At 43.2% G+C, this 13,539-nt stretch overlaps 1 protein-coding gene across 4 annotated transcripts in view; it reads left to right on the top strand.

Moving 5' to 3' along the window:
• Positions 1 to 13,539, top strand: part of LOC129819596 (protein argonaute-3-like) — a 46,086-nt gene that overhangs the window by 25,044 nt on the left and 7,503 nt on the right. For all 4 annotated transcript variants that reach the window (XM_055875982.1, XM_055875983.1, XM_055875981.1 and 1 more), the window contains exons 13-14: positions 11,837 to 11,996; positions 13,319 to 13,409. In XM_055875982.1, coding sequence (XP_055731957.1) covers positions 11,837 to 11,996; positions 13,319 to 13,409 — 251 coding nt within the window. The remainder of the gene's footprint in view (positions 1 to 11,836; positions 11,997 to 13,318; positions 13,410 to 13,539) is intronic.

Below are 13,539 nucleotides of genomic sequence, written 5' to 3'. Positions count from 1 at the left end.
AATGTTGTAAATGACTATTGTAGCTGGAAACGGCAGATTTTTATGGAATGTCTACATAGGCATACGGAGGTCCATTATCAGCAACCATCACTCCTGTGTTTCAATGGCACGTTGTGTTAGCTAATCCAAGTTTATAATTTTAAAAGGCTAATTGATCATTAGAAAACCCTTTTGCAATTATTTTAGCACAGCTGAAAACTGTTGTTCTGATTTAAAGAAGCAATACAACTGGCCTTCTTTAGACAAGTTGAGTATCTGTAGCATCAGCATTTGTGGGTTCGATTACTGGCTCAAAATGGCCAGAAACATATAACGTTCTTCTGAAACTCGTCAGTCTTGTTCTGAGAAATGAAGGCTATTCCATGTGAGATATTGCCAAGAAACTGAAGATCTCGTACAACGCTGTGTACTACTCCCTTCACAGAACAGCGCGAACTGGCTCTAACCAGTTAGAAAGAGGAGTGGGAGGCCCCGGTGCACAACTGACCAAGAGGACAAGGACATCAGTGTCTAGTTTGAGAAACAGATTCCTCACAAGTCCTCAAATGGCAGCTTCATTAAATAATACCCGCAAAACACCAGTCTCAACGTCAACAGTGAAGAGGCGACTCTGGGTTGCTGGCCTTCTAGGGTATGAATGTACAGCAATGGTCACCTATCATTTGGCACACTCCCCCCTCTCGTGCTAGCAACATATCAAGTGCTACCCTATTCTGTATAGCTGTGAGGTGAGCGGCTTGCAATTCCGGTGTTATTATCGAAAATTCTGTAGTGGTTAAATGTACCAAAGATTCTAAATTATATCCTAATCGATCTAAATCATGGGAATTTTCCGATGCCCCATACCAAGGAATTATCTCAAGTTTCGAAGTTCTCAAGTTTGATCGTCGTGACTCAATTGGAATGTCATTCTGTTGTGAAATGCTCCTTCTAACCCGTCTTAATCTGCTTGGAATGGAGGAGTTGGTTTTATGCATTACAACAATGGATATATTTAGTTGACCAAAAACACAGCACCCTGTCCAATTTGTTGGTAAATAAAGATATGCCTTATCACCACAGATCCAATAATGATCAGTAAACGTGGCCATATTGATGTGGAGAGTGAATGTCTGTTTCTGTCTGAATAGTGGTGTACCCCACATTTAGTTTACTGGGAATGCTAGAAGCACATGCTCCATTTATTCAGCTACATCCTATTGGGAAGACACTGTAATTAACACATGTTGACATTCCCAGAATTGTGGTATGGAGATATTACTTGGGTTGTGACAATGGCATGTTTGGAATGCGGTTCACCGGGTTTGGATTAGAGTAAGTTCTGGTACAGTGTCTGGGTTCTAAAATATTTTCGGTGGATAATCAAATCCACCTCATATTTTTTAATGCAACAAATCATCATTAATGCGTTTTACCCTGTGAAGGTTTACCCCATGAAGTTTCATTTGATAGCACTTCCAGTGCACATAGTGTCATTAATGCTGGCCTCTACCGATTACTGTAAGAGTTGTGAGATCGCTGAGTGTGGAAAGACTACATACATAGCAGGAGCTGTTTTCTACCATCAGTTCAGTTTTTACTGTATGATTAAGCAGTGACCATCAAGTGATTCCGGCTGTGATGCTCATCAAGTGGATGCATGGACCTCCTCCTCCTTCTGGTATCTAGGCGACTATTGTTTGCTGGACTCCCGTCCTGAGCCTGCCGTTGGCTCGAGCTAGAGCGGCTGTTACTTAAGTCCCACCGTGGGACTATGCTGGTGTTGCATTGTGGCCACTTCTCTCTCTGGGCTGTTCTGGTCCTCCCAGGGTCCATACAACAGCTGCAATGAGAAGACTGATCACGAAAGCAACAAACATGATGCATAGAGTCCGGCCCTGGTCCTCCCATGGCATTTGGGGTTGCCTACGACGGGACATCAGCTGGTACATCTTCATCTGGGTTGTGGGGCACCTTCCTGCAGTGGTTGGCGTGAACCCACATAGACCTTTCTGCAACTTTCACCGCTATCTGGGTTGTCAGGAGCACTTGGAATGGACCAGTCCAGCGCTGTTGGTGCCAGGCCTTTCTGCGGAGGTCCTTGATGACCACCCAATCGCCTGGTTGAAGTTTGTGGAGTGGTCCTTCCTTTTATTCAGGTAAAGCCGCTTTCACCATTGTTAAGTGCCGCAAAGTAACTTACTATTTGATCCTCGCAACCCATCAATGTCAACCTGTTCTGTGGGAATGGAGTGTGAAGCATTATCATGGGTTTTCCTGTGTGTATTTCATGAGGTGCTAAACCAGTGGTACGATGGGCGCGTCCACACATGTACATCAGAGCCAGAGGCATTACTGTTACCCATGGCGATCTGGTCTCAGCCATCAGTTTAATCAATTTATTTTTTCAGTGTTTGGTTGGCTCTCTCCTATGAGATCACCACTGGACGGATGATAACTGCAATGTATATTGCAGGTCAATCTGCAAACTTTCAGAGATGTTCGGAATAACACTATTTACAAAATGAGAGCTGTTAATTTGGACGGCAGGCTTCACTTAGGGACGATTTCCCTTAGTAGGTTCTTTGCCACAGCCATTGCTGTGGCATGCTTACAAAGAAATGCTTCTACCCATTTGGAGAAGGCATCAACCAGGCAGTAGGTATACCCCTGGCATGGAGTAAGCTCAATGAAGTCCATTATGTGCTCAAAAGGTCCTTCAGGCCTTGGGTGGGCTGACATAAGCAGCCTTTGCCTGCATTGTTAGTCATACAAATCAAACACTTAGCACAAAATCCAGTAGGAAACCAAAAAACGATGTACAATTTCTACTCCTCCCCCTTTGACACATGGTCTTGGCCAGACGGTCCAAGTCCAACGCTTGTTTAAAAACGTAAACACGAACCAGAACTGTGATTCTGGTGCGACGGGAATGCTAAAAAAAAACAGCATTAGCCAAATCAACAACTGAAAACCATTTTGCCGGCACAGAAGATAGAATCGTAATGGGGTTTGGCACAACAGGAGCCATTGCATAAACTGCATCGTTAACAGGTCTGAGATCTTGAACAAAACGCCAATCACCTGAGGCTTTTCATACAGAAAGAATGGCGGTATTACAGGGAGAGTCTGGACAAGGCACTTTCTACCAATGAAGCATGAACAGGGGTAATCCCCTTGATAGCTTCCTCACTTAGGGGATACTGAGTTCAGCTTGGTCTGTGTGGGTGTGACAGTAAGCGGTTCAACCCCCCCCCTCTTTCGCCCAATGCCATACTTATCTTTAGCCCATACAGAGTCCGGGAGACCAATCAACAAGGGCGACTCATTCTCCATGGAAATCATCTGTTTAGTGCTTTCAAGGCCATGCACATCTCATTGAACATGTACAGTCCAAAAAATGGAACACACAAAGTATGTATGCTGGGGGAGAATTTAGACCCATCTCTGCAAGACAGACTTCAACCAAATACTAATATCCTCCCAAGCAGCAACATCTGTTTTTAGCCTCCGATACATGTAGCACCCTGTCACTAAATACATACAACAAAGCCTGTTCTGTAGTCAAGTTAACACTTAAAGCACAAAATTGGGGCCCACTATACATATCACTGCAAAGAAAGTTCTCTTGGTTACGGTCCCGGTCAGCCAACTTTGTTCATAATCTAAATCCCTTGTCAATAGTGAGAAATGTATGGTCCAATGTAAGCCAGTATGTGACCATAAAACGACCTTCTGTTTCCAACAACTGCGAGCAGTTGATCAAATTTAATTAGTAGGGTCATAGTGTGACCCATGAATATCCTGTACGTCCAATGCATAGTACCACTCATGTTGAGACCGTGTCGGACAACATCATGAGTTGACGTCTCCTGAGGCTGTACAACAGTGAGGCCTTTTCCTTCACAAAGAATATGAATTCCCAATTTAGAGAAGATCGCTTCCTGACAACTTTACAGGACATTCCCCCCCAAATGTATTGATGGTTAATGCTTGAACAGGTAAGGGCATTGTGAACAACTCTTTCATAGTCACTCCCGAGACTCCTACAGTGGTGGGAGGTTTGGAAATCAATTCTAAATCTATGACAGACATTGCAGAGCGAGTATCTACTAGAAATTCGATTCACTCACCACTGATGAAGAAACAAACCATTGGCTCCTCATGGGGGTTTAAAAAAAATCTTTAAATGCTGTCTAAGGGTGTCAGCTGGCTCGATCTTGCGTCAGTCCATATGTGGGTTGTTTTCGGTGGAGGTCCGGTTTATCTACGTCCCCGCCCCACTGCCCCCTGTTCGGTAGGTTCGTTTCGACATGTTCTGGCGAAATGTCCCTCCTTTCCGCAGTTGTAACAAGCACATTTCCTGTTGTTGCTCTTGTCTGGCCCACCCGTTAGCACTGGCTCCCCCTCTTCATCTACCTGTTCCTCTTCCCCTCTGTCCATCATTTTGATGTCTTTGCTGAGCCTGCCGCTGCTGGCCCTGTCCTTGATTTAAAAAGCCAGCTGTGCAGCTTGTAACTTCACTCCTTCTTTTTCTATTCTCTGTTTTGTCTTGTCTTCTTGAGACAGTTGCTGCCTCAGCATGTTTGCAGTGTTCAATAATAACTGCTTGTAGACTGGTAGTTTCCCAGCCAATGCAGGTCATTTTTAACCTGTTTACCAAGGGTTGGAAAAAGTCCATTCATTAGGGCAGATTTGAAGAGGCTGTCATAGTCATTGCATCGGCCATCAGTCATTGGTTTGAGCCCGCTATGCTCTCAGTAGCAGGTTTCCAGCCCATGTCTGTAGTGTTCCAACGACTCGTCAGCTTTCTGCGTGCAACGATGGATAGCTGCCCAATCAGTCATGGGTGGGTAATGTTTATTGTATTTGATCACACAGTGTAACCAGTTGGGTCTGATACGCTCCACCCTCTTCCCATTGGTAGTTTTGATCAAAGCCTCCCTCAACGTCTGCCCACCGCAACCTCATCTTGACACGGCAAATGTGCGTGATCTCAGCTGCAGATGGCTTGTACAGCCGGGCCATCTTAACTTCTTTGGGACAGGGGGGCAGTATTGAGTAGCTTGGATGAAAAGGTGCCCAGAGTAAACTGCCTGCTACTCAGTTCTAAAAGCTAGAATATGCATATAATTAGTAGATTATTATAATTAGTATAATTGGATAGAAAACACTGAAGTTTCTAAAAGTGTTTGAATGATGTCTGTGAGTATAACAGAACTCATATGGCAGGCAAAAACCTGAGAAAAAATCCAACCAAGAAGTAGGAAATCTGAGGTTTGTAGTTTTTCAACTCTTTGCCTATCCAAGATACAGTGGAAATGGGGTCATATTGAACTTCCTAAGGCTTCCACTAGATGTCAACAGTCTTTAGAACCTTGTTTGATTCTTCTACTGTGAAGGAGGGGGGAATGGGAGCTGATTGAGTCAGGTGTCTGGCATGAGCTGATCACGCGCGCTCACGTGAGAGTTAGCTGCGTTCCATTGCATTTCTACAGACAAAGGAATTCTCCAGTTGAAACATTATTGAAGATTTATGTTAAAAACATCCTAAAGATTGATTCTATACTTCGTTTGACATGTTTCTATGAACTGTAATATGACTTTGTCTGAACTTTCGCCTGGACTTGCCCAAACAAAAATTTGGTATTTGGACATAAATGATGGACTTTATCGAACAAATCAAACATTTTATTGTGGAACTGGGATTCCTGGGAGTGCATTCTGATGAAGATCATCAAAGGTAAGTGAATATTTATAATGCTATTTCTGACTTTGTTGACTCCACAACATGGCGGATATCTGTATGGCTTGCTTTGTTGTCTGAGCGCTGTACTAAGATTATTGCATGATGTGCTTTTTGGTAAAGCTTTTTTTGAAATCTGACATCGCAGTTGCATTAAGGAGAAGTGGATCTAAAATTACATGCCTAACGCTTGTATCTTTTAGCAATGTTTATTATGAGTAATTCTGTAAATTGATGTGGCTCTCTGCAAAATCACTGGATGTTTTGGAACTACTGAACGTAACGCGGCAATGTAAACTGAGATTTTTGGATATAAATATGAACTTTATCGAAAAAAACATACATGTATTGTGTAACATGAAGTCCTATGAGTGTCATCTGATGATCATCAAAGGTTAGTGATTAATTTAATCTATATTTCTGCTTTTTGTGACTCCTCTCTTTAGCTGGAAAAATGGCTGTGTTTTTCTGTGATTAGGTACTGACCTAACATAATCGTTTGGTGTGCTTTCGTCGTAAAGCCTTTTTGAAATCGGACACTGTGGCTGGATTTACAACAAGTTTATCTTTAAAATGGTGTGAAATACTTGTATGTTTGAGGAATTTTAATTATGGGATTTCTGTTGTTTTGAATTTGGCGCCCTGCACTTTCACTGGCTGTTGTTGAGGTGGGACGCTACCATCCCGAATATCCCAGAGAGGTTAAGCTTTCATAGTGTCCGTTAGGTTCTAAATATCAGAGTAAGAACTCAACACAAATTAAACACTGTTATTTGTGTGTGTGTATAGTGGAGTTTCACAATGGGAGCCAAGAGCAGCAAGGGAGAACCTTGCCTGAGTGATCTACTCATGGGACCAGTGAAGGTAATGGCAGATAAATGGGGCAGGGACATTCTGGAACAGGTACCGCTCTGGCACAAAGTAGCAGATTTTCCCTTGAAAATGCACATTCATTGAAATTGTATTAGCAGAATGTAGAAAGAACTTAGAGAAGTTTGAGGAAACCAAGAAAGCCAAGAAATGTCTAATAGATTGGGGTATGTTTAGAAAGTGGGAAAGACAGACAGGAAAGTTAAAGGAATAATACTGAAAGAAAGTAACAAGAAGAAACACATGGAGGAAGATAAGAAAAGAAGGAAAAACACAGATGATGATGATGATGACTTTCCACCCCCTATTATACCCCTGTATCCACTTCACCAGCCCTGGTTGTCCGACAGCAGCTCGCTCAGCCATCGCCCCCACCGCAGCTCTACCAGCAGACCACTCGGAGGAGCAGAAGTCCGTTCCGTGCACCGCCCACATTGAGTCCTGTCTCTGGTGTTGATGGACTCTGGGAACTTAGTCCACCATCAACGCCGACCCCTACCACGAAGTCCCTTACCCGCAATGGTCATGACCAGAACAGGTTAAACCAAGTTTATTCACCCCGAAGGATCGAAAAGCTGAATAGACAAAGACATGGTTCCACCAGTGGTGGTATATATACCCCAATTTGGGGTGGAATCTCTTAATTCTCTCTAAACATTACATCTCTGTTGCTAGGCAGGAAACTAAGTGATACAGGCAATAAACTATTCCTTCTCCCTTAACGTGACCTGACCTCCAACCCCTTCATCACTGATCCACAGCTCTCTCTCCCCTTATCAGTGCTGCCACGTGATCGTTTTTCCCTGCACTCAGCACATTCCAAGCTTAATTGCACCCACCATATACCTTCTTCCTACAGATAATCATTAACTGCTGGTGTAGACCCTAGACTCATGTCTCTAGCATAACTAATGATTAATCATATTTAAAGTTCAGAAATCTGAACCCACGCTATTCCTTTCCTATAATTCTAAAATATATTTTCTTCATTATTATATGTAATTTTAAATGTTATACCCACATGTCAGTTCCTCCTATGCATATTCCCACGTAGGTTTTAAATTTATGGCTGGTTTCCCAATCATAACAAACTTTTACCAGTACACTGATACATTCATTTTCTTTTACAATGTTTGTCTAACCTGCAGGAATATTTTGGACTTGAACCTCAGGACCCTGGAATCACATAGCTCATACATTTACATCTTACGATGGTAACCCATGGCGTATATCTTCAGGACGTTGTCCTGGTATCGCTATAGTACCTCAGGATATTATTCTGGAATTGCTTTCATAAGGACTCTCCTGGTATCTCTTACACACGTGACCTCAAATAAAATCTAATTTTATTTGTCACATGCGCCGAATACAACAGGTGTAGGTAGACATTACAGTGAAATGCTTACTAACAAGCCCTTAAACAACAATGCAGTTTTAAGAAAATACCAACAAAAAAAATTAGATAAGAACAACAAATTAAAGAGCATCAGTAAATAACAATAGCAGGGGGTAACAATACAGGGGGTACAGAGTCAATGTGCGGGGACACCGGTGTCGAGGTAATTGAGGTAATATATAAATGTAGGTAGAGTTATTAAAGTGACTATGCATAGATAATAACAGAGTAGTAGCAGCAGTGTAAAAAGGGGGGGGGGGAGTGGGCAATGCATATAGTCTGGGTAGCCATTTGATTAGATGATCAGGAGTGTTATTGCTTGGGGGTAGAAGCTGTTTAGAAGCCTCTTGGACCTAGACTTGGTGCTCCGGTACCGCTTGCTGTGCGGTAGCAGAGAGAACAGTCCATGACTAGGGTGGCTGGAGTCTGACAATTTTTAGGGCCTTCCTCTGACACCATCTGGTATAGAGGTTCTGGATGGCAGGAAGCTTAGCCCCGGTGATGTACTGGGCCATACGCACTACCCTCTGTAGTGCCTTGCGGTCGGAGGCTGAGCAGTTGCCATACCAGGCAGTGATGCAACCCATCAGGATGCTCTCGGTGGTGCAGCTGGAAAACATTTTGAGGATCTGAGGACCCATGCCAAATCTTTTCAGTCTCCTGAGGGGGAATAGGCATTGTCATGCCCTCTTCACGACTGTCTTTGGTGTGCTTGGACCATGTTAATTTGTCAGTGATGTGGATGCCAAGGAACTTGAAGCTCTCAACCTGCTCCACTACAGCCCCGTCGATGAGATTGGGGGCGTGCTCGGTCCTCTTTTTCCGGTAGTCCACAATCATCTCCTTTGTCTTGATCACGTTGAGGGAGAGGTTGTGGTGCTTGCACTACACGGTCAGGTCTCTGACCTCCCTATAGGCTGTCTCTGCGTTGTCGGTGATCAGGCCTACCACTGTTGTGTCATCGGCAAACTTAATGATGGTGTTAGTCGTGCCTGGCCATGCAGTCATGAGTGAACAGGGAGCACAGGAGGGGACTGAGCACGCACCCCTGAGGGGCCCCTGTGTTGAGGATCAGCGTGGCGGATGTGTTATTACCTACCCTTACCACCTGGGGGCGGCATGCCAGGAAGTCCAGGATCCAGTTGCAGAGGGAGGTGTTTAGTCCCAGTATCCTTAGCTTAGTGATGAGCTTTGAAGGCACTATAGTGTTGAACGCTCAGCTGCATCTGTGGATCTGTTGGGGTGGTATGCAAATTGGAGTGGGTCTAGGGTTTCTGGAATAATGGTGTTGATGTGAGCCATGACCAGCCTTTCAAAACATTTCATTGCTACAGACGTGAGTGCTACGGGTCGCTATTCATTTAGGCAGGTTACCTTAGTGTTCTTGGGCACAGGGACTATGGTGGTCTGCTTGAAACATGTTGGTATTAGACTCGGTCAGGGACAGGTTGAAAATGTCAATGAAGACACTTGCCAGTTGGTCAGCACATGCTCGTCCTGATAATCCGTCTAGCCCTGCGGCCTTGTGAATGTTGACCTGTTTAAAGGTCTTACATTGGCTGTGGAGAGCGTGATCACACAGTCGTCCGGAACAGCTGATGCTCTCATGCATGTTTCAGTGTTACTTGCCTCGAAGCGAGCATAGATGTTATTTAGCTTGTCTGGTAGGCTCGTGTCACTGGGCAGCTCTCGGCTGTGCTTCCCTTTGTAGTCTATAATAGTTTGCAAGCCCTGCCACAGCCGTTGAGCATCGGAGCCGGTGTAGTACGATTCGATCTTAGTCCTGTATTGGCGCTTTGCCTGTTTGATTGTTCATCGGAGGGAATAGCGGGATTTCTTATAAGCTTCCGGGTTAGAGTCCCGCTCCTTGAAAGCGGCAGCTCTACCCTTTTAGCTCAGTGCGAATGTTGCCTGTAATCCATGGCTTCTGGTTGGGGTATGTACGTACAGTCACTGTGGGGACGACGTACATACGTCATCCCTCGGTCTCCTCGGGAGCAATCAGCAAGCGGAGTTCGCCATCCCTCCTTGTCGCCAAATTGTGGTAGCAATTCTATAGGAAGAGAGAGACTGACTCTTTCAAACAACAATTTTATAAGATTTGCAAAAATGAAGCAATCATCCATCACCAAGAATGGCTGAGTTGAAAAAAATGTATTTGCTTTATAGAGAAAATACAACCCCTTTCTGTATACGTGGCAGTCAGCTGATAGTGTGTAAAAGGTCATTAAGTTGTCCGTGCAGACTTAAGATAGACGGTTGAGCCCTCGGTCTATCAAGCTTGTGCTAACTGCATTCAAAAGAACAAACACTATGTACTCCTTTCTGCAAGTTTCCAAAGTTTGTGACTTTCTGTAGATAGTAAACCCACGGGATGTCACATTCTGCAGTTGCACCCAAACGGCTCTTAGTCATAAGACGGGGCTTACAGTTGAACTCGGAAGTTTACATACACTTAGGTTGGAGTCATTAAAACTCGTTTTTCAACCACTCCACAAATGTCTTGTTAACAAACTATAGTTTTGGCAAGTCGGTTAGGACATCTACTTCGTGCATGACACAAGTAATTTTTCCAACAATTGTTTACAGACAAATTATTTCACTTATAATTCACTGTATCACAGTTCCAGTGGGTCAAGATTACATACACTTATGTTGACTTTAAACAGCTTGGAAAATTCCAGAAAATTATATCATGGCTTTAGAAGCTTCTGATAGGCTAATTGACAGCATTTGAGTCAATTGGAGGTGTACATGTGGATGTATTTCAACACCTACCTTCAAACTCAGTGCCTCTTTGCTTGACATCATGGGAAAATCTAAAGAAATTAGCCAAGTCCTCAGAAAAAAATTTAGACCCCCACAAGTCTGGTTCATTCTTGGGAGCAATTTCCAAATGCCTGAAGTTACCATGTTCATCTGTATAAACACCATGGGACCACGCAGCCGTCATACCGCTCAGGAAGGAGACGCGTTCTGTCTCCTAGAGATGAACGTACTTTGGTGCGAAAAGTGCAAATCAATCCCAGAACAACAGCAAAGGACCTTGTGAAGATGCTGGAGGAAACGGGTACAAAAGTATCTACAGTTGAAGTCTGAAGTTTACATACACCTTAGCCAAATACATTTAAACTCAGTTTTTCACAATTCCTGACATTTAATCCTAGTAAAAACCCAATAGAAAATCTTTGGAGGGAGCTGAAAGTCCGTATTGCCCAGCGACAGCCCCGAAACCTGAAGGATCTGGAGAAGGTCTGTATGGAGGAGTGGGACAAAATCCCTGCTGCAGTGTGTGCACACCTGGTCAAGAACTACAGGAAACGTATGGTCTCTGTAATTGCAAACAAATGTTTCTGTACCAAATATTAAGTTCTGCTTTTCTGATGTATCAAATAATTATGTCATGTAATAAAATGCAAATTAATTACTTAAAAGTCATACAATGTGATTTTCTGGATTTTTGTTTTAGATTCCGTCTCTCACAGTTGAAGTGTACCTATGATAAAAAATTATAGACCTCTACATGCTTTGTAAGTAGGAAAACCTGCAAAATCGGCAGTGTATCAAATATTTGTTCTCTCCACTGTGTATATATACACACACAAACAAATCGGTCGTTTTAATCGGTATCGGCTTTTTTTTGGTCCTCCAATAATCGGTATCGGCGTTGAAAAATCACAATCGGTCGACCGTAATTTTCCTCGACTGTGTGTGTGTGTGTATTTATTTTGGTTATTACCATAGCCAGAGTATACCATGTACAAGATGGCATTAGGTGTAAGATGTTTACCGGTGTCTACAATGTGGCACCAGGTGTAAAATGGTTCCCTTTGTATCTCCAACAGCTGAGGTGAAGCGGGTTGGAGACACCCTCCTGGGCATGGCCACTCAGTGTGTCCAGGTGAAGAACGTGGTGAAGACGTCCCCCCAGACCCTCTCCAACCTCTGCCTCAAGATCAACGTCAAGCTGGGGGGCATCAACAACATCCTGGTCCCACACCAACGGTAAAGCAAAGTGAAAGAGCGAGTGTGTGTGTGTGGCCACAGGCAGAAACCCCCTTTTTAGCAGAAACGCATATATACTTTATGATGGAAAACACCTAGGTTTTTGTCATACACTACATATCTGGACTGGATATACACGACTGTTCAAAAGTTTGGGGTCACTTAGAAATGTCGTTGTTTTTGAAAGAAAAGACAAAAAAATTGGTCCATTTAAAATCACATCAAATTGTTCAGAAATACAGTGTAGACATTGTTAATGTTGTGAATGACTATTGTAGCTGGAAACGGCTGATTTAAAAAAATATATATATATATATTTTAATGGAATATCTACATAGGCGTACAGAGGCCCATTATTAGCTAACATCACTCCTGTGTTCCAATGGCACGTTATGTTAGCTAATCCAAGTTTATCATTTTAAAAGGCTGATTGATCATGAGAGAACCCTTTTGCAATTATGTTAGCACAGCTGAAAACTGCTGTTCTGAATAAAGAAGCAATACAACTGGCCTTCTTTAGACTAGTTGAGTATCTGGGGATGTCTTTTTCTTTGCAACTGCCTAGAAGGCCAGCATCCCAGAGTCGCCTCTTCACTGTTGACGTTGAGACTGGTGTTTTGCGGGTACTATTTAATGAAGCTGCCAGTTGAGGACTTGTTTCTCAAACTAGACACTCTAATGTACTTGTCGTCTTGCTCAGTTGTACACCAGGGCCTCCCAATCCTCTTTCTATTCTGGTTAGAGCCAGTTTGCACTGTTCTGTGAAGGGAGTAGTACATAGCATTGTACGAGATCTTGAGTTTCTTGGCAATTTCTCGCATGGAATAGCCTTTATTTCTCAGAACACGAATAGACTGACGAGTTTCAGAAGAGATTTACTTGTTTCTGGCCATTTTGAACCCACATGCTGATGCTCCAGATACTCAACTAGTCTAAAGAAGGCCAGTTTTATTGCTTCTTTATTCAGAACAACAGTTTTCAGCTGTGCTAACATAATTGCAAAAAGGTTTTCTAATGATCAATTATCCTTTTAATATGATCAACTTGGATTAGCTAACACAACGTGCCATTGGAACACAGGAGTGATGGTTGCTGATAATGGGCCTCTGTATGCCTATGTAGATATTCCATTAAAAAATCTGCTCTTTCCAGCTACAATAGTCATTTACACCATTAACAATGTCTACACTGTTTTTCTGATCAATTTGATGTTATTTCATTGGACAAACAAGTTGCTTTTCTTTCAAAAACAAGGAAATTTCAGTGACCCCAAAGTTTCGGATGGTAGTATGTGTCTGATGTTTGTCTCTCTCTCCACCCAGTCCCTCCGTTTTCCAGCAGCCTGTTATCTTCCTGGGGGCCGACGTCACTCACCCTCCAGCCGGAGACGGAAAGAAGCCATCCATCGCAGCGGTCAGTCTCTTCCTGTCACTCTAGTTTCCATTTCCACTTTCCTCACAAACACTGCCTTGTCTGTCTATCTAGTTGTCATGGAGTCTGATGGATCTAGTGCATTGGTAATCTACTAGTTTGTTTTGTTACA

This window comes from Salvelinus fontinalis, chromosome 22 (assembly GCF_029448725.1).
Source record: "Salvelinus fontinalis isolate EN_2023a chromosome 22, ASM2944872v1, whole genome shotgun sequence".
In the NCBI taxonomy this organism is placed as follows: Eukaryota; Metazoa; Chordata; class Actinopteri; order Salmoniformes; family Salmonidae; genus Salvelinus; species Salvelinus fontinalis.
The sequence above is the reverse complement of the archived record's forward strand: the minus strand, read 5'-3'. Positions and strand labels throughout refer to the sequence as shown.